Source organism: Emys orbicularis, chromosome 7, assembly GCF_028017835.1.
Source record: "Emys orbicularis isolate rEmyOrb1 chromosome 7, rEmyOrb1.hap1, whole genome shotgun sequence".
Classification (NCBI taxonomy): Eukaryota; Metazoa; Chordata; order Testudines; family Emydidae; genus Emys; species Emys orbicularis.
Genome location: NC_088689.1, coordinates 99,809,276 through 99,829,795, shown reverse-complemented (window position 1 = coordinate 99,829,795; position 20,520 = coordinate 99,809,276). Strand labels below are relative to the sequence as shown.

General features: G+C 47.1%; 1 protein-coding gene across 1 annotated transcript; it reads left to right on the top strand.

Annotated features, from left to right (window-relative positions):
- Positions 1 to 579: 579 nt before the first annotated feature.
- Positions 580 to 19,702, top strand: LOC135880915 (solute carrier family 22 member 6-A-like). Its single transcript, XM_065407303.1, has 10 exons — positions 580 to 981; positions 3,904 to 4,007; positions 4,879 to 5,033; positions 8,462 to 8,630; positions 9,212 to 9,335; positions 13,216 to 13,331; positions 13,603 to 13,817; positions 14,670 to 14,778; positions 17,729 to 17,932; positions 19,615 to 19,702. Exons 1-10 carry the CDS (start codon positions 580 to 582, stop codon positions 19,700 to 19,702), a joined length of 1,686 nt encoding a protein of 561 aa, XP_065263375.1.
- The last annotated feature ends 818 nt before the right edge of the window (positions 19,703 to 20,520 follow it).

Genomic DNA, 20,520 nt, shown 5'->3' with positions numbered 1-20,520 from the left:
TCAGTAGATTTTGTCTCCCTTTCCCTTCAAGCTAATCCTTCAAACCCAGAGTAGAACCTTAACCCAAGTAAGATGATTATGGCTTACATAACCCACACAAGCACCCATTTAACCCAATCAGTTTCCTAAGGCTAAATATATTACTCCCTCCCCCCACCCCCATTACCACCACTACACATGCACAGTTTCCAGCATCCCAAAACGAAACAGTCCAACTGAGGTGATCCAAGTTCACACCACAGGTTGCTCAGATCTTCTTCCAACAGACTGGGATCCCCGCTGAGACCCCAGATCTTGGGGTGGATGCCAGATTGATAGCGGTTTCAACGTTGTAGGCAAGAATTTAGTGGGGTTGTGATAAAGGGAACTTTTTTCTGAGACAATGAGACTAAACTTTCCCATGCAGCCGTCCAAGTTTTGCTTTTCTCCTGTAGGAAGCGGCTGGCTATAGCTGTCGTGCTTTGACAGATCTCTAAAGAGAGCTGGAACTTTTGTAGGAGGTACCCTTTCCAAATGCAGCTCTGTTTGTGAAACTCATTTAAGTCCTCAGGAAGCGAGTTAACTGTGGATCTGTTCATCATGAGTTTTGCCGAACTCCTAGACAGCATTGGCGGCATGGGCCGCTTTCAAATCATCCATGTCGCTTTGCTTGTTATCCCTGTTTTAATGACAGCCTGTCATAACCTCCTGCAGAATTTTTCTGCTGCTGTCCCAGGACACCACTGCCAGATCCGTGTCACTGCCAACAGCACGGGTGGTACAAACGTGACTCAAAGGCTGAGCACCAAAGATCTCTTGAGGATCTCCATCCCCATGGATGGGGACTGGGAGCCGGAGAAGTGTCGCCGGTTCATCACCACCCAGTGGCAGCTCCTAAATCCCAATGCCACCGTCGCGAACAAGACAGAGATGAAAACAGAGCCATGCACAGATGGGTGGACCTACGACAAGAGCATCTTCACCAACACCATCATTATGGAGGTAAGGAAGGGCCTAAAGCACTCACCGTGCTCAGAGAAACCCTGCATTGCTTGGGTGTTATTGATCAATATTTACATCTGATTGCACAGGAGCAGGAGGAAGTGTGGTCCAGCCAGTGAACTGTGACTTGGGTTCAATTCCTGTCTCTGAACCATTCCTACTCTGTCACCTTAGGCAAATTACGGGATTTGCCCAACTGGATCAGACCCAAAGCCCATTCAGCCCAGTCTCCTGTCTTGGACAATGGCCAGCACCAGATGCTTCAGAGACAGGTGTAAGAACCCTGCAGTAACCCCATGTAAAATAACCTGTCCCATACATAGGTCTCATCCTGATCTTTAGTAGTTGGAAATCGACTCAAGCCCTGAAGTACCAGGTTTAGTATCCCTCCCAGAAGCCTTGTTGTTGTTGTTGTTATGATTACTCTGGATGTTTTTGATATCCATATAAATGTCTAATCCCTCTTTCAATCTTGTTAACTTCTTCCCCTCAATGACTTCATGTGGCAGTGAGTTCCACAGGCTAATCCCACATCATGTGAAAAAGTGTATTTCCTCTCATCGGTTTTGAACTCCCATCTTTTAATTTCATTGAACATCCCCTTGTTATGAGACAGGAAGAACAGATGCTCCTGATCTGCTGCCTCTCTCCCACCCGTTGTTTTATAGACTTTTATCCTGTCCCCTCTAATTCATCTCCTTTGCAAGGAGTCCTTTCAATCTCTCTCCACAAGAGTGTTTCTCAAGCTCTTGGTCATTCTTGTTGTCCTTTTAGTTCTGCAATATCCTTTGTGAGATGGGGTGACTAGGTCTGCACCCAGCAATCTCTTCATCTCTCTGTCCCTCACATTCCCATATCGGTAAAACATGGATAATTCTTCCTTTCTCCCACCTGCGTCTATTTGGAATGTAAACCCTTAAGGGTGGAGGCTATCTTTTACTGTGTTTGCATGTTGCTGGAGCTTCTACCTGCTGCTAGAACAGAAAATAATAATGTTCTATATGACGAGTCACTGTAAGTCTCCATGCCTTCTGCTCCTATTATTTACTGACAATTTGTCCTGGGAAGGAACATTCAGATTGTCAAAGGGGATTCTGGTAACTGTTTGCCAGATGGTAAGAAATGGCTGTAACTGGGTATAATAAAACTCAGCCCTTCCCATGATTCAAAGAGCTTTACAAACTTGCATCCATTGCTGTGAGCTAAGTGTGTAGTAGTACCATTAACTCCATTTTACATATGGGGAAACTGAGGCACAGGGTGGTGACATGACTTGCCCAAGGTCACAATTGTGTCAACCATAGAGCTGGCTACAGAACCCAGGAGTCCTAGGCTTTCAGTCCTACTCCTGTAACCCCTAGAATCACACAAGCTGTCATAGAACCCAGGAATCCCAGTCCTAGTGCTCCAAGCACTAGACCATTCTCCTTCCAAGTGCCAGGAGCAGAACCCAGGAAACCTGATGGCCAGTCTCTGTTTAACCACTAGACCCCACTCTCCTCCCACAGCTGTGGATAGAACCCAGCAATCCTGCCTCCCAGCCCCCCCGCTCTATCCTACTAGACCCCACTCCTCCACAAGAGCGCAGACTAAAACCCAGGAGTCCTTATGCCCAGTCCCTGCTTTAACCAATACACGTAATTCCACAGCTTGGAATTATGACCCTCGATGCTCTGCTCTAACTACTAGGCCACACCATGCAGCTGCATAATAGTAAATACCCAATACTGAGATGGTCATTTATTTAAATATCCACCAGTCGTTAGATCACTCACACATGTGACCTCATACAAGCTGCGAGCCACCCCGTTAACAAATCCACTGACACAGCAAAGTACTGTTTGCTTGTTTAACTAATGCTGAGCTGCAGGACTGCACACAGAGAAAGCTCCCTGCCCTTGACAATTCTTAGATTGTTGGTTAGTTAAATATTTACTTGCAATTTTAAAAAAAATATAAATACAAAGCAGGGATTAATTTTATTTTAAATGTAACCTTATTTACCAAATGCAATGGCCAAATCCTGGTGCCAATAAAATCATTATTGTTATTAAAATATCTGTAGTGCCTCGAGACCCCAACTAAGATCAGGGCCCCTATTGTGCCAGGTACTGCACAGACCCTGACTGAGATGGAGGCCCCCATTGTGCCAGGCACTGCACAGACACAGTGAGAGAAACAGTCCCTACCCTGAAGAGCCAACAATCTAAACAGACAGTGGGTGGGAGGGGAAACAACTTACCCAAGATCACACAGCAGGTGAGCCTACACCAGAACCCAGCTCTCCTGAGTCCCAGGCCAGCCCATTATCACTAGGCCACCTTTCCTCTGCTTCAAGGGTTTCTGGTGCTCAAAGTTATCGGTGGGGCTGCAGGAGCAGAGGCAGCAGCCCTCGTGACCTCTTGCTCTATGCCTCCTCCTTTTGCTACCTGCAGCCTGAGACATTCCACCTCCCACTGGCAGCAAGCAATACTGCACCCTGAAGTCCATCAACTGCCTAATACTGTCATTACAGAACTGCTGGGGATAATTCCCCTTAACCCAGGGGTTCTCAAACTGGGGGTCAGGACCCCTAAGGGGGTTGCGAGGTTATTATATGGGGGGTCGTGAGCTGTCAACCTCCACCCTAAACCCCACTTCGCCTCCAGCATTTATAATAGTGTTAAATATAAAAAAGTGTTTTTAATTTATAAGGGGAGGTGGTCGTACTCAGAGGCTTGCTGTGTGAAAGGGGTCATCAGTGCAAAAGTTTGAGAACCACTGCCTTAGCCCCTAGTGACCAGCCACCCCAGCTCTCCATTATACCTTTGTCTGCTAAGTTAAATACTCCCCCCATCCATAACATTGGCTGTTTCCTCCTTGTGTGGGTATGAGCGGCTTGTTATGACAATGTCTTGACCCCCTTTCCTCCCCCGCCTGCAGTGGGACCTGGTGTGTAACCTGCGGACGCTCGGACAGATGGCTCAGTCAATTTACATGGCTGGGGTGCTGGTGGGAGCGCTTGTGTTTGGAAGCTTAGCGGACAGGTGGGTCTCTGAAAGGCTCTTCCTTCTCCCCGCTCTGAGAGCAGCTGCAGGGGCACAGAAAGCAGCAGCCATGAGGTGAATGGTATCTGCTGGGGCTAGGGGCAAAAGTCCTGGCAGTGAACTGAATATTTAAATTTTGACTTCAGAGATGAGGTTTACCCATGGGGTAGAATAATCCCAGAGTCTAATAGCCTAGTGTGTCCAGATGCAAAGCTGGTGTAAATCAGCATCACTCCCCTGGAGTCAGTGGGGCCAGATTCCTAGCTGGTGTAAATCGGCACCACTCATTGGTGCCAACAAGCATTTTTCTATTGTATTCAATGAGCATTGGATGAGGCCCATTCATACCAGCTGAGGATCTGACCCACGGCCTGGCAGTTGCTACATTTTCCTTTGCTTATGTTCATCCTCTTCCTTCTAGTTGCATTCCCTCTCCCTGCATGATCGTGTGCCCATTGAAGTCACAGGCACGACTCCCATTGATTTCAATGCTGCAGTAGCCCTTAGAAAGCAACTCCGCTCAGTGCTTGCGGTTTACCCTTTCCCCTACACTGGAGATGGTGATCCACATCCCCTTGTAGTCATTGCTTAGCCGCATTTAACTCATTTATAGCCTTGCCTTGTGGGTCAGTCCCTCCAGAGCCCTGGTCATTTGTGCTTGCTCTCGTCTGAGCACCTAGAACACACAGAGATTAGATTAGATAAAATAGATAATCTGTATCCACGTGCCCAGGACTGAATGCAGATTGCCAGGTGTGGTCGCATCAGTGCTGTCCCCACCTATCCACAGGACTCTGTGGCTCTGCATATACAGGATTCTATCAGTCACCAGACCCCAGCACAGCTATTAACATGCCTTCCTGTGCCACAGGTTCGGGCGGAAGGCTCTCCTGAGCTGGTCTTACCTGCAGATGGCTGTCTCGGGCACCTGCACCGCCTTCTCGCCCAATTTCACCGCATACTGCATCTTCCGCTTCCTGGTCGGGATGGCCCTTTCTGGGATCATCCTCAACTGTATGTCACTGGGTAAGGGACCTTCTTCCACTGCTCCTTGTTTTTAGCCTGGGAAAATTCACCCTGGTTATAATTACCTGCATTACGGTTGCTCCTAGGAGACCCCAACACAATGTGCACATTATTTCTGGTATTACAGTAGCACCTGAAGCTCCATTCTGGTGTGTGCATAATTAGTAGTATTACAGTAGCACCTTGATGACCCAGTATAGTGTGCATATTAGTAATATTACAGGAGCACCTACAGGCCCTTACGAAGATCAGGGCCACATTACATTGGACAGGTTATTAGTACAGGTTATTAGTAGTATTACAATAGCACCCAGAGGCACTAAGTAAAATCAGGGGCTCATTACAGTGTGTGCAGTATTAATATTACAGTAGCATCTAGCAGCCCTGAGATCTGGTCCCCATTGTGCGAGGCACTGGATATCTACCTCCCCTGTGTCTGCAGCACAGAGGATATAACTCTGCTCTGGCCACAGAGCCCTGCTTAATGGACAGCCACCATCTTAGTGACTTGGGGCTGGGAATTGATCCAGAGAACCTCCAAGCTAATGAGTTCTTTAGCTCAGCCTATAGAGACCCATGCACGCAGCTCTAGGTTACATGTGCACATAGTGAGACTGTCCCGGCCCCAGAGAGCTTATAATAGTCAAAGGAAGAATTATTGTCCCCATTTTATAGACGGAGGCTCAGAGGGGTTTGATTTTCCCACCATCACACAGGGATCCTGTGCTAGAGCCAGGAACCGAACCAAGCTCACTTGAGTCCTCCTGAGAGGCCAACCTACCTCTCAAGCCCCAGCAGCCCTCATTAACTGGGAGAGCTGTGGAGCTGCTGTCCTACTTTTCATGACCCAGCCCAGCCAGAAGGCAAGACACACGTCCCTGGTATGCAGTGTGAGTGATCTAACAATCCCCCACTTTTCTTTTAGCACCTGAGCTATCAATGGCAATGCAGATTAGGGGCTGGTATTTTTATCACTGTTTTCTCTATACCCGCTCAGAACAGATCACATTATAATTGTGTATCCTAGGACCCCGGTTATTATTATTCATATTGCAGTAGCACCTAGGATCCCCACTCATGGACCAGCACCCCATTGTGCTAGGCGCTGCACAAACACAGAACAAAAAGATGGTTCCTAAGTAACCTACTTTTTTTCTTTTGGGATTCTCAATGTTCTTGTTTTCCTGGCAAATATCTGATTCCTCTTTTGAATGCTGCTAAGGTCTCAGCCTCAAGGTGAACTTATGACAGTGAGTTACACGGGCTAATGGTGCATTGTTATACAGGACTCCCAGCATTGCTTTGCAGCCACCCCTGCCCTCAAATGCCTGGTTTTCATTTTTGGATGCTGTTTTCCTGCTCTTGTTGGTTTTGATCTGGCCCCAGCATACAAATATTTATCCCTGTGTTTGCATGCATCACTTCTGCTTATATTCAGCCCGAGCCAGGAGGGTGTCTCAGAGGGAGCCCGGCATCAGCGGCGGCTCCAGGCACCAGCGCTCCAAGCGCGTGCCTGGGGCAGCAAGCTGCGGGGGGCGCCCTGCCGGTCCCTGCGAGGGCGGCAGTCAGGCAGCCTTCGATGGCATGCCTGCAGGAGGTCCACCGGTCCCGCGGATTCGGCGGCAATTCAGCAGCGGGTACGCTGAATCCGCGGGACCGGCAGACCTCCCGCAGGCAAGCCGCCAAAGGCAGCCTGCCTGCCATGCTTGGGGTAGCAAAAAAGCTAGAGCCGCCCCTGCCCGGCACTGTAGCATCACTGGATTACAATAATAATACTTTGCAATTAAGGACACGTTAAAAAAAAAGTTTGTTTTGGAATTGTGGGTGAGGGTTTGAGTCGGTTCTTTCTAATATTAACGGTGCTAAAACAGTAATTGTTATGGTAGCACCTAGAAGTTCTGACTGAAATTGGGGCCCCCATTGTGCCAGGCACTAAACAGACCCCAAGATCAGGGCCCCCATTGTGCTGGATGCTGACAGCCCCTGATTGAGATTGGGGCCTGCATTGTGCCTGGTGCTGCACAGACCCCAGTCAAGATCAGGGCATCCATTGTGCTGGACCTGGTCCATTCACATAGTGAGCAACAATTCCTGTCTTGAAGAGTTTATGGTTTAAAATACACAAAGGGTGGGAAAGTGGAGTAGGAGACAAAGCGTGGTGTACTAGACCACTGCCTACTGTGCTGACCAGCACAGTCTCATTGTTTCTTGGTGTCCCCCCCCCCCCCCAATCTGTCTTTCTGCATCCAACTGTTGTCTCTTGTCTTATATTTTAAACTCATCTCTTTGTTGTGGGTGTTTACAGCGCCTAGCACAATGGGGTTCTGGTGCATGATTCCTAAGGCTATGTCTATACTGGCAATTGAACGACAAAACTTTTGTCTTTCAGAGGCGCTAACCCCCCCGCCCCCCTGCTCCCCAAAAGACAAGTTTTGCTGCAACAAGCATCAGTGTGAAAAGCGCGTTGTTGGCAGGAGCACTCTCCTGACGACAGCGCAAACGCCGCTCATTGGGGATAGAAGTTTTTTTTATCGGCAAGAGAGCCAACAAACAGCGGCTACATTACACGACTTTTAGCAGCACGGCTATGGCAACACAGCCATGTTGCTAAACACTGTGTAGTGTAGACATAACCTAAGTGCTACTAAAATACAAATAAGGAATAGAGGAAACAGAAAGTGTCTTGCCCAAGTTCATGGAGAAATTCCGTGGCAGATCCAGGAATGGAACACCAGTGCCTTGAATACCAGTCTAGTACCTTAACCACTGGCCACCACTGCCTCACATTCATAGCTCAGCATCATTTTTAACCCTGAAGGACAGCAAAGCCCCTCACAGATTAGGTGGCACCACTGAGATCTGAATCCAAGCCCACGGAAACATTCCCACATGCCTCCAAAACCTGTTCGCTTGTGCAGCGTATTAACTAGAACTGTAGGAATAATTGATAGTTTGGTTCAGTGGCTGAACCAAAAATATTTTTTTACATTATTTCAGGTTGACACAAAATAGAAATTTTTCTGTTTTTCTCACCGAAATGAAAAACAAAAATTCATTTTGGCTCAAATGAAATGCTGTGTTCAACTAAAAACAAATCTTTTTGGGAGGTGGGAGCTTTTTGGTTTTTCATTTTGTGCATTTCTGGATTTTTATTACACATGTTGAGGCTTTTTTAAAATAAATCTAGCTAAATTTCTAAACAAAACCTTGTTTCAAAACAAAGAGTTGAAACAAAACATTTTGACTTTTTCAGAAGAAAAAATATTTTTGGTGGGGCGGGGCGCAAAGCTATTTGCTGAACTCAAACCAAATTTGCAAATAGTTTTGGTCAACCTGAACCTGCATTTTTCAGTAAATAAACTGTGTGTCCAAAACATTTCACCCAGCTCTAGTATTAACCCCTCTGGCGTGGGTGCCTTCCTTTCCAGTTGTTGAGTGGGTGCCAACCAATGTACGGACCATAGCCGGCACAGTGGTGGGATACTGCGCTACCATTGGGCAGATTGTTCTTGCAGGCTTGGCATATGCCCTCCCAGACTGGCGCTGGTTACAATTCACCGCATCAATGCCCTTCTTCATCTTCTTTCTCTACTCCTGGTAAGTGCATTGTAGATAGGTTCACAGGGCTAGATTCTGATCTCACTCTTAGACACAGGGCTCAAGCGTGGGGGCTGCAGGAAGCATACACGGTCTAATACTCATTGGGCTGAGCTGAAACAAGCCCTGCGTCTCAGTCTGTATTCCCATCTGATTTAGCTGTGATCTGTTACACAGCCTAGTGACCCCATTGTTTGCAGCTGTCTTTACTACCTAAAGGAGCTTGATGGTCCTGAAAGAATGTGCTTGGCACACCCATTGGCTTTACCAAGGTCTGTGACTGTCTTTGGATCCAAGGCAGTCATTTGTACCTGTCACTGCAGAAAATGCATATGTTCAAGGGCTAGTACTGTAGAGCTGGGAGCTGTAGGTCCTACTATAATGGAAATAACAACAACTTGGTGGAGCTCCTCTATGTTTGCAGCAGTGTAACTTCTTCTCAGAATCTGCCCCACAAACTCTTAGCTCTACCCACGGCTGAATGTCCCTAATTCCCATGAGCCACAAATTCCTACAAAGAGACCCCAACTGGAAAGAAGGAAGCACTCCATTGTTTCTTGGCATTGCTGCTCATTTTGCAGGTGGTTTGCAGAGTCCGCTCGCTGGCTGGTTCTATCAGGAAAACCGGACCGAGCAGTGCAGGTGCTTAAGAAAGTTGCTCAGATAAATAGAAAAAAAGAAGAAGGAGACAAGCTTGATACTGAGGTAAAGAGATGAATGGAATTGTTGCACCATCAAAAGAAACCACAGATAATCATATCTTATGTGCAATAAGGATGGAACCCCTGAGGACTGAAGTGATGTGTAGGCTTTCAGCTGGCCCTCGGAACTGCATGATGCACTAGGGTCAGAAGTGCCCAGGATGCACCACCTCATCTCTCCAAGATGGTGCATCATGGGAAATATAGTCCAACCAGGGAGCCTGGCCTGTAGAGGAGAATGGGAGCATGAGACACCTGAATTACAACTCCCATGAGGCACCATGGCAGCATTCCCAAACAGAAATATTTCCATTTCTAGTCTCTTTCAGTATTTGAATTTTCACTGAAAATTTGAAATTTTGCATGGGAAAAAACTCCCACATTTTCTGTCCAGATCTATTCATGCATCATTGCATGATACTCATGCATTTAGCAGTAAAAATTGGTCAGGAATTTTCCAACTAAACTTATTTTTATTGAAAAGTCAACACATTTCTCATTTTGAAAAGTTTTTGGAAAAAAGTTTCAAAATTCTCATTTCAAACATTTTTTAAAAGAAAAATTCAATATTTTCAGTTTCAACATTTTTGCTAATTATAGTTTAAAAATTTAAATAGAAAAAATGTCAAAATTGAAATAAAACATTTTGAAAATGTCAAAATAATGTTTCAATTGATTCAAACTCAAATTTTTTTCATACTGTCAATTTGTGCAAATTTTTTAGGCTGTCTTCTCTTGCTGATTTGGGATCAGAAAAATTTGAGATCTCCAAAATTTTCCTGGGATCGGAAAACTGTTTCCCACCCAGCTCTTTGGCAGCATTCTCATGCATGCCATTGGCTCAGGTCAAATCTTACCTAGTAGAGAGAGAGAGTGAACAAGACAATCTCCCTTGAAATTTGTCCCAAGAGAACGTGCATGAGGCTGGGATCCAGAAGTCCATGGGGATAAACGTCACCCTGGCATTTAAATAACATGCATAAAATTTCATTGTGGAGCTGCACAACACTTGATGGCTATGCACAGATTATATTAAGGTGAAATTCATCCCTGAGTTAGCACAAGTTCTGTGCAGCACTTAAATCCCATCTAAACTATGTTTTTAAGGACTTAAATGTAACAACTGGTACATAAGTTTTGTGCTGCACAGGAATTAATTTCACCTTGGGAGGAGTGTTGGAATACACTGTGGGCCAGATGATGTTTTTGTTTATCCTGCTGTAAATCCAGAGTCAAAGGAGTTATTCCAAATTTACACTGGTGCAACTGAGAGCAGAATACACCCCTCAAACTTTGTCATCCAATCCATTTAGGCTTTGGCAGCCAGGTCCTCAGCTAGTGTAAATCAGCATAGTTAATGTATCTATGTCGATTTATATCAGCTGAGGAGCTGGTCCATGGACTCAGATTTTAGACCATTAGTTTGACCTCCTGTATAACACAGGCCATAGAATTTCACCCAGTTACTACTGTATTGAGCCCAGTAACTTGTGTTTGACTAAAGCATCTTCCAGGAAGGCAGACAGTCTTGATTTGATGACATCAAGAGACAGGGAATGCACCACTTCTCTTGGGAGTTTGTTTCAATGGTTAGTCACCTTCCCTGTTAAAAATTTGTGCTTTATTTCTAATTTGAATTTGTCTGGCTTCAGCTTCCAGCCACTGGTTCTTGGTCTGACTTTCACTTTCTTGAGAGTCCTTTAATACTTGATATTTTCTTCCCAGGATTATACACTGTAATCAAGTCACCTCTTGATCTTCCTGCTGATAAGCTAAACAGATTGAGCTCCTTCAGTCGCTCACTCTAAGGCATTCTTTCCAGCCCTCAAATCATCATTCATAGATTTTAAGGCCAAAACAAGGGACCACCAGATCATCTAGCTAGACATGCCATATATTTCAGGCCACAGAATTTCATCAAGTTACTTCTGTATTGAGCCCAATAACCCCTCTAGCCATATCCAAATATAAACTCCCAAGGTCATCTGAATAACCACACTTACTGATCTGGGATATTTGCTGACATTAATTTAATATATGGATGATATAAATCTAGCATGCTTCCAATGATGCTTAAATTCTGGCCCTAGTCCAGTGATCAAAATCAGACTACAAATTTGTTCGCCTTTTGTGCCTGATTTCTGATTTCTAATTCATTCCAAAGTACAAGAGTCTGTTGTTTTTCCAACCTGAAAATCATTGTCATTAATATGCCCGGTAAAGTCCCATGATTCTGACGTGCAGAAAGAAGCAGTTTCATTTGCAAAAGTAAACCTATTAAGACATGCAGAAAGATAAGACTGTGAGGTCTTAGCACTAATAAGAATTCTGATGCTCACGCCAGTGGACTGAACTAAGATTAATAATTCCTGCCCTTTCATGAGCTCAGCTGCTTGTTTTTCAAAGATAAACAAGGACACAAATACCTTTGGGTACAAACTATGCTACTTGTATTTCACAATAGATTGCAGTGTGTTTCAATACTAATCGTTCTATTATGTTAAGACAATGGCTTATGAGGTGGGGGGCTGAGCAGGGGGCACTCTCTCCTTGGAATCCATGGTAGCCCTGATGCCCCAGTGCCATGCTAGGGAACACTGTGTTAGAAGGAGTACGATGGGGGGGCCCAGCAGGAGGCGCTGTCCCCTCACAGTCAGTGCTGACCCCAGTGACCCACCATGATTCACTGGAGGTGGAAATATGTGGTCAGTTAAGGTCCCTGGGCCCTTTTCCAAATAGGGTTAGTTACCCCAGGGATAAAGCTGCCCTCACTTCAGGGGCATCTAGGCTAGAGCACAAGAGAGAATTTCAGCTTTAACACTTCGGACCAAATTTCTCAGGACTAATGCCCCAGGAAAACCCACCGAAGTCAAATTATCTTCAACTTCTGTCCTAAGGTTGAGTAGCATTATTATGAGCTGTTAAACAGCTTCTGCTTTCCAACCCAGAGCATTTCAGTGGTGGATGAAGTGATCCGATCTATCTGCATACAGACCCCTCTATCTGTATCTATCTATGTTCATATGTAACTGGATGAACATATTTTTAAAAATCAGGAAAGTCTGTGTTCTGCTTTTCTCTTAAGTCTGCGTTAGGATCACGTCAGTGTTGTGCCAGCTCCTGTAGCCAAGCGATAGCTCTCGGATGGTCACTAGAGGGGGATGCAGGATTGGTTGTAAGTTTTCTTCTGTGCTGAGCTTACCCACATTCCTGGTCTGCTTTTGTTTCCTCTAAATGGAATGGTGCAAACATTTTAAAACAGCTCCTGGGCCTTGGGGAGTGATCGTCACAGGAATTGCTTGACTGGATTAGACCAGTGAACTGTGTAACCCAGTATCCTGTCTCTGCTGGTAGCTAGCATGGAGTCCCATTCCAGGCTCTGGGAGAAGAGCAGGGTCTAGCGGTTAGAGCTGGAGGAGGCTGGGAATCAGGATTCCTGGGTTCCATTCCCAACTTTGGGAGGGAAGCGAGGCCTACTGGTTACAGCTAGGAACTGGGATTCAGGACTTCTGGGTTCTCATCCTATCTCAAACGCTGGCAGACTATTCTTTATCCTGTCCGTTAATTTGTAGCCTTTTATCAGGTCCCCTCTTGCTGTGGTAAACATTCCCAGTCCTTTCAGTCTCATGGGAGTCTCTCCAGAGCTCTAATCATTTGCATCGCGCATCTTTGCCTCCCCTCACCGCATATTTCTGCTATACCCTATGGGCCAGATCCTCAGCTTCATTGTCAATTGACTTCAATAGCGCAACAGCTGGTTTATACCAGCTGAGGATCTGGCCTCATTTTCTCCAGTGAAGCATATCAAATGTGCTGAGCACAATGAGGAGGGTGCAGCAGGATAATACATCAGAATTATTTTTCCTACTGTCTCTTCTCCCTAGGTCTTGAAATCCAACATGCAGAAGGAAATGGCCTTGGCACAATCTTCCTACACGTTGTACAGTTTGGTCCGCACACCCAACGTACGCAGGATATCCTGCTGCATATCTAGTGTCTGGTAGGTGTGCTCTATTCTTTCTTTCTAACCCCGAGGCCCCAGTGCAGCACTAGGGGGTGCTGTGCTGCCGGGAGAGGAGTGGGGAGGTCAGTGGGGTGCACCCTCTCCTCAGAGTCAGTGCAGACGCCAATGCCGACCATGATTCATTGGAGGTAAAAACATGTGGCCAGTCAAGATCCCCCTGTCCCTTTTCCCATCGGAGTTAGTTACACCAGGGATAAATCTGGCCCCACTGTATATTTACATCACCCCCTCCAATGACCATTCACAGGTTTGCCACCAGCTTTGCCTTCTATGGCTTGGCCATGGACCTGCAGCACTTCGGCTTCAACATTTATCTCATCCAGGTGGCTTTTGGCTCCATTGACATCCCGGCCAAGCTGGGCGCTGCCATCGGGATGAGCTTCATCGGCCGGCGCTTCACCCAGGCAGCTTCCGTCATCCTGGCAGGGCTGGCGATCCTGGCCAACATATTTGTGCCACGAGGTGGGCATTCAGGGTGCAGCAGCCAGGGGAGGGACGGGGCTGAATTAAGATTACCTGGGACCCTAGTCATACCATGACATGGGACAGTCTACTCCCAAGATGATCTCCCCCTGGCCACAGTCCTCAGAGCCCAAATCCACCCTTATGGCCATACCCCCAGGGGCCTCCCCTGACTCATGGCCCCACCCCCACAAACCAACCTCACACCATGGCCCTGCATCTTTGGCTGAACCCCACCCCCACAGCCAAAGTCCTCTCCACGGCCTTACCCCCATAGCCAAAACTGACCCCTTGGCCTTACCTCCCCACAGCTATGCCTCCCCTCCACAATGCACCACTGCATGACCCGACCTCGACCCCCACAGCCCAACCCTGACTTATGGCCCCACGTCCACTTGAAGTGGCAGAGGGAGTGATACCCTCAGGAGCAGAACAGGAGTATCATGGGAGATGTTGTCCAATCAGGGAGCCAGGCCCACAAAGGAGAACGAGGACAAGAGGCAACTGAACTACACTCCCATGTGGCACTACAATAGCATCAAAATATTTCAACTTTCGGGTGTTCATTTTTCAAATGATATTGTCTGCGGGAGGCAGACACACTGTGAAAACTTCGTTTGGTTGAAAACCCCAATTTTCCATCAAAAAAACAGTTTTGATGGAAAATTTCTGACCATCCCTAATGTAGACATCTCTTTTATAGATCATAGTGTTACTCTGGCTGTATCTCAGATACATATTGTAGGCACTGAGTGACCAGTCTTGGCCAGGACTGTTTCAGCAACTGATCCCCACTCGTGACTGCTACCAGCACTGACCATTAACTCTCATCTTTTTATGTCCCCCCACAAGAGCTGAAGGCCTTACGTACATCCCTGGCAGTGCTTGGAAAAGGATGCTTAGCCTCTTCCTTTAACTGTTTGTATCTCTACACCGGCGAGCTGTACCCAACAGTCATCAGGTACCTACTGCAGCAACTCATCTATTTCTGCGTTAGATGAAAATCTACCCAATGCGTTACTCAAGTCAGGGGGTCAGAGCTTGGAACCACAGGGCTCCTCAGGCACGGCTGGAACCAGAGCTCCGAATTTCCATTCCAAAGGAAGTTCCAACATTTCAAAATTTCTTGTGAGATGAAAATTCTAAAAAATTTCATTTCAGAAATATCTGAACAACCTTATTGAAACCCAGGTTATTGGGTTCAACACGGGTAACTGGATGAAATTTAACAACTCATGTTATACCGGAGGTCAGACTAGAAGAGCTACTGGTCCCTTCGGACCTTAAACTCTATGAAACATTTCAATAAGGACTTATCAAAACAGTAACTGATTTATCATTTCAACTATTATATCACATTATATTATATAAACCATTGAATCATAGAAATGTAGAGCTGGAAGGGACCTCAAGAGGTCATCTAGTCTATCCCTCCATGCTGAAGCAGGATTACGTATACCTACACCACCCCTGACAGATATTTGTCTAACTTGGGGTAGGCAACCTATAGCACGTGTACCAAAGGCAGCACGCGAGCTGATTTTCAGTGGCACTCAAACTGCCTGGGTCCTGGCCACCGGTCCGGGGGGCTCTGCATTTTAATTTAATTTTAAATGAAGCTTCTTAAATATTTTAAAAACCTTATTTACTTTACATACAACAATAGTTTAGTTATATATTATAGACTTATAGAAAGAGACCTTCTAAAAATGTTAAAATTATTACTGGCATGCGAAACCTTAAATTAGAGTGAATAAATGAAGACTCGGCACACCACTTCTGAAAGGTTGCTGACCCCTGGTCTAACTGTTCTTAAAAAAACATGAAGAACGAGGATTCCACAACTTCCCTTGGTAACCTGTTCCTATCCTTAGAGTTTGAAAGTTTTTTCCTAAAAGCCAACCTGAATCTCCCATGCTGCAAACTAAACTGATTCCTTCTTGTCCTAACCTTGGTGGACATGGAGAACAATTGATCATCCTCTTTATAACAACTATTTACATATTTGAAGACTGATGTGTTTCCCCCGCTCCCCTGCCTCCAGTCTTCTCTAGACTAAACATGCCCAGTTCTATCCACCTTTCCTCATAGGTCAGGTTTTCTAAACCGCTGATCATTTTTGTAGGTCTCCTCTGGACTCTCTCCAAGACACAGTACTCCAGCTGAGGCATCACCAGTGCCGAGTAGAGTGGAACAATTGCCTCCTGTTTCTTACATACAACAGTCCTGTTAATAAATCCAAGAATCACAGTGGCCTTTTTCACAACACTCAACGTGTGATCCACTATAACCCTCAGATCGTTTTCAGCAATTCGACCACCTAGCCAGCTATTCATCATTTTGTATTTCTGCTTTTGATTTTTGCTTCTTACATGCAGTTGTCACAGATCACCTGGCCCTTTAAGGGTAATTGAGCTCAGCCACACCTGCACCAGATTAGCTAGCCCCCACCTTAGCTGGCCCTGGTCAGATGTTGGAAGGGCTCTGATGAAGGCCCTGAACAAGGGTCTGAAGGAGATTGTGAAAGGTTCCAGGGAAGGAGTCCGGGCTGTGTCCCACAGCCAAAGACAGAGAACGAAGGGTAACCCAGAAAGGATTGGGAACTGAGTCTGATGGGTGGGCTGAAGGGGAGCCCAAGTGGGGACAAAGAACTTTTGATTGTGTTTGAACTTTTGTTACCTCAAGGGACGATTGAACCCTGAGTGAGCCAGCCAGAGGGCTGAGCCATGTGAACCCCCAGGAAAGACAGGAAAGACAGAGGAGGAGGAAACTGAGGCAGAGAGTGCTTGCAGCACCACACTCAAGCAGCATGGGGTGCTACAAAGCAGGCATGTCCCATGACACTAGTACTTTGTACTTGTCCTTATTGAATTTCATCTTATTGATTAATATAATAATCAAAATGATAAATCAGTTATCATTTCAGTAAGTTCCTATTGAACCATTTTGCTAAACTCCGTTCAATATTTCTGAGCCCTGCACTTTCCGTATATCTGATTAGGTAAAGAATGCACCTTGGGGGAGGAGGTTTCTTTCCTTCCATTGGCCGGGGGAGGGAAATAGGTGAGCCGATCGACCTTCGCCCTCCCCCACCCCCACCCCCAATGTAAGGCTTCTCCTGTTCCGATCCTTGGGCTCCCAAGGCCCCATCAGGGCAAAAAGAAAAACAACAAATCCCTTTGACCTCACTGAAATGAAATGTTTCAATCATTTTTCACTGAAAATTTTGACGAAATCATTATGTTCCCATGAAAAATTTCATTTTTGTTGAATCAGCATTTTCTGACAGAAAACTGTTTCAGTGGAAAATTTTCCCTCAGTTCTATTCTTAGGCCTAAAGTAACATTTTCTGAATGACCTAAGTCCCATTTTCAAAACTTTCTCCCTGTTAAAAATGTGCACCTTGTTTCAAGTTTGAATTGGTCTAGCTCCATCTCCGAGCCCTTGGATCTCTCATTTGCCCTTTCCTCAAAGGATGCATCTCTACTAGGAGATAACTTCTCCCCACCTAGGCATTCAGAGACTATAATCCTATTGTACAGCATCAGCCTTCCTGTCACAGTGAGTCCTGACCTCAGTTTGGGGATAGCCTCAAAGATTAAAGTCAACCCAAATCGTTTAGTTTTGATCCCTCCCCACCCCCTGACAGAATTTTTTTTTTTAATTGGCAAAAATATGACCTTTTTCCCACAGAAAATTTCGCTTTTGCAGAAATGGCATTTCCTGTTGAAGGGAAGTTCCTAACTAGCTGTAGAAATAAGGAAAGCCGGTTCTGATCAAAGGCCATTTCTGAGCAGACCAAGGGGAGAAAAAAGTCCATGGGCAGATTGAATCTGGTCTTTTCCAGAATCAGTCCAATATTATCATGATTTTATGATTTCTTTTTTAAAGGTCTTTTTCTACACTTGCAGACAGACCGGCATGGGGCTTGGAAGCACCATGGCTCGCGTGGGCGGCATAGTAGCTCCGGTGGTAAGGGTGACGGGGGAATATTTCCCATACTTCCCACCAATTATATATGGGACAGCTCCTATAATCTCAGGCATCGCTGCTATATTCCTGCCAGAGACCCTCAATGTGCCATTGCCTGACACCATAGAAGAAGTGGAGAGAGGGTTAGTCCATTTTCACTTCATTTTGATTGTGTCCTCTCCTACAGTAGTTAGTCTGAGCCGTCTCTCTCTCTCGTATAAATGGGAAGAAACTGCCTTGGATTCAATATAACTACACTATAGTAAGAGAAGAACTGACACCTCCCACCTTAGCAGCAGCACGGGCTAGTGCTGGACTGAGAGTCAGGAGACTGGGTTTCACTCCCGTCACTCTGTGCTTCTGTTTCCCCTCCCACTCTTTGTCTATTCTTCCTTTTTAGATCATAAGATCTTTAAGGCAGGGACTGTCTCCTATTACATGTCTGTCCAGCACCTGACCCAATGGAGGCCTGGTCTCAGTTAGGGTGGGTAAATAAGCCAGAGCTCAACTGGAGTCAACACGTCCATATCCCCAGCTGGTGTAAATTGGCTGTAGTGCCACTGAAGTGAATGAGGCCGGATTCCCAGGTGGTGTAAATAGGTGTCGCTCAGTTGGAGTCAATGGGCCAGATCCCCAGCTGGTGAAAATCAGACAAAGCTCCATTGAAGTCACCAGTGCCAGGTTTACAATGGCTCCAGTGGCTCCATGGAGCCGGGCCCATGCTCAGAAGGGACCCTGGCCTGTTCCGCTTGCACTGTGCCCGGAGACCCTGCTGGCTCCCCCGCCCACCACTTGCTCCTCTCAGCCTTCCCGCTGGCTGGCCAAGGACTCCTCTCCGCCCCCTGACCCCACCCCCTGCTCCTCTCAGCCCCCTGGCCAGACCCCTGTGCACCTCCGGCTCTGGGCAGTCTCTGCTTCCTACCATCTGTGAGGCCCCACCTGTCTCCCCAGATCTGAGTCGCCTGGGACTGGTGCAGAAGCCTGGCCAGCCTCAGCCGGGTGTGGGGGGGAGACAGTGCGGAGGGCTTGGCTGGGACCCTCCAGGCAAGAGCGTCTTGAGGGACCCCGGCTGGGGCAGGTCCTGGCCTGGCTGACTGCGCCACTTCTGAGGGGCCGGAGTGATTCCCGGCCCTAGGACCAGCCCTGGCTGCGCTGCTGGCTCAGCCCGGCAGACACAGTCACCTCCCAGCAGGGCCAGTGAGTGCGGCCGGGAGGCAGGGCTTGGGGGAGTGGGTCTGTGGGGAGTATGGCGGGGTGCTAGGCTGTGAGGGGGCGGGGAGGATCTGTGTGTGTCGGGGCACTAGTGGGGGTTCTGTGGGGGGTGCTGGACAATTGTGGTGGGGCTGTGGGCAGGGGTGGTGTTGTGCAAGGCGCTGTGCATTTGTGGGTGGGTCTGGGGGGGGCGCTGGGCATAGTGGATCCAGGGGGCCTATGGCCATAGGAAGTCAGGGGTGTTGGGCGGGGGGGCTGTGTGGTGTGGCATGGGCCCACCCCCAAAAGGAAAGGGCATGCTGGCAGCACAGGGCCGGGCAGGCCACTGTGCGTCTGGCAACTGCCGGTTTGTAAATAGTGCCCTCGCATTGGGTGGAGCAGGGCTGCCCCTGTCACGCCATGCCATGCCCCATTGCTCTGGCTGGCGCCTCGCTCTGGGGACTGACCTCCCCACGCCATGCTCCATTGCCTCCATGGGGGCCCACAGATATGTTTGGCACCAGGCCCACAAAAGGTTAATCCGGCCCTGTGGCCTTAGGCCAATTCAAAACAGCTGAGGATCTGGCTCAATATTTATTTGTCTCTCTCTCTCTCTTTTTTTTTTTTATTAAAGGGAAAGGGCCAGAGACCTAAAGAATGACGAGCAAAAGGAGAAGATTCTTCTGCAGACAATGGGGCCGGCAATGCTGCAGGAAGCCTGATGGTGTGATGCAAGAGGGGGCCCCTTGGGTTAGGTAGTCCTCTGCTCAAAGTGTCACCCATGTTTCTGTACACGGCAGTACACTCACAGGGCCTGGCTCTGTGCAGTGCTGCAGAGCAGAGAGAGGTTGCAGGGGAGTCATAACAAATAAATGGCAGATTCCTCAATCTTTGAAGTATCTCTCACACACACACGCGTGTGTGCGCACACTCGGATACTCACACTCATATATACACGTACACTGACTCGTGTGCATATTCACACTTACACTCATGCATACACCCAGTCCCATTCACACCCTCACACAAACACTCACACATACACACTCATTCACTCAGGCAGACGTTCTCACACACTCCCGTTCACACACACTCGCAACAAACACACAGGTCGGCACTGTTAGAAGGCTCCCCTCCCTTTCCACCACAGCTGATTAACACTCGACCTCCTGCCATCTGACAATAAGTTGGTTCCCAACCCAAATCTCATCAACAGCGGTGTTTTATGGAAAACTCACCCTATAAATCTAATGGCTGTGGATGGAATGTGTTTCATTCAGCTCCCATTGTAGAGAGGCCCATGGCCATTTTTCACATACCTGAATACCGGAGCCCTTGGGTCAGAGTAAATGTTTAAACAACTTCAATTACCATCACGTCTGTTTCCATGGGGCGTAAACAGAACACTCATGCTGCCTAATAAATGCCGACTCCTGTTAAGGAGGTGGTCTGGGATGACCCATTCATCTCCTGCCCGCTGTATCACCACCTCTCCAATGGAGGATTCCCATTATGGCTCTGCCCTAAAATTATCTTCATC

Coding starts and splice junctions, on each gene's coding strand:
- LOC135880915 (XM_065407303.1), top strand. CDS start 580: ATGAGTTTTGCCGAACTCCTAGACAGCATTGGCGGCATGGGCCGCTTT. Junction 4,008..4,878: donor TTTGGAAGCTTAGCGGACAG/GTGGGTCTCTGA, acceptor CCTGTGCCACAG/GTTCGGGCGGAAGGCTCTCC. Junction 17,933..19,614: donor ATAGAAGAAGTGGAGAGAGG/GTTAGTCCATTT, acceptor TTTTTATTAAAG/GGAAAGGGCCAGAGACCTAA.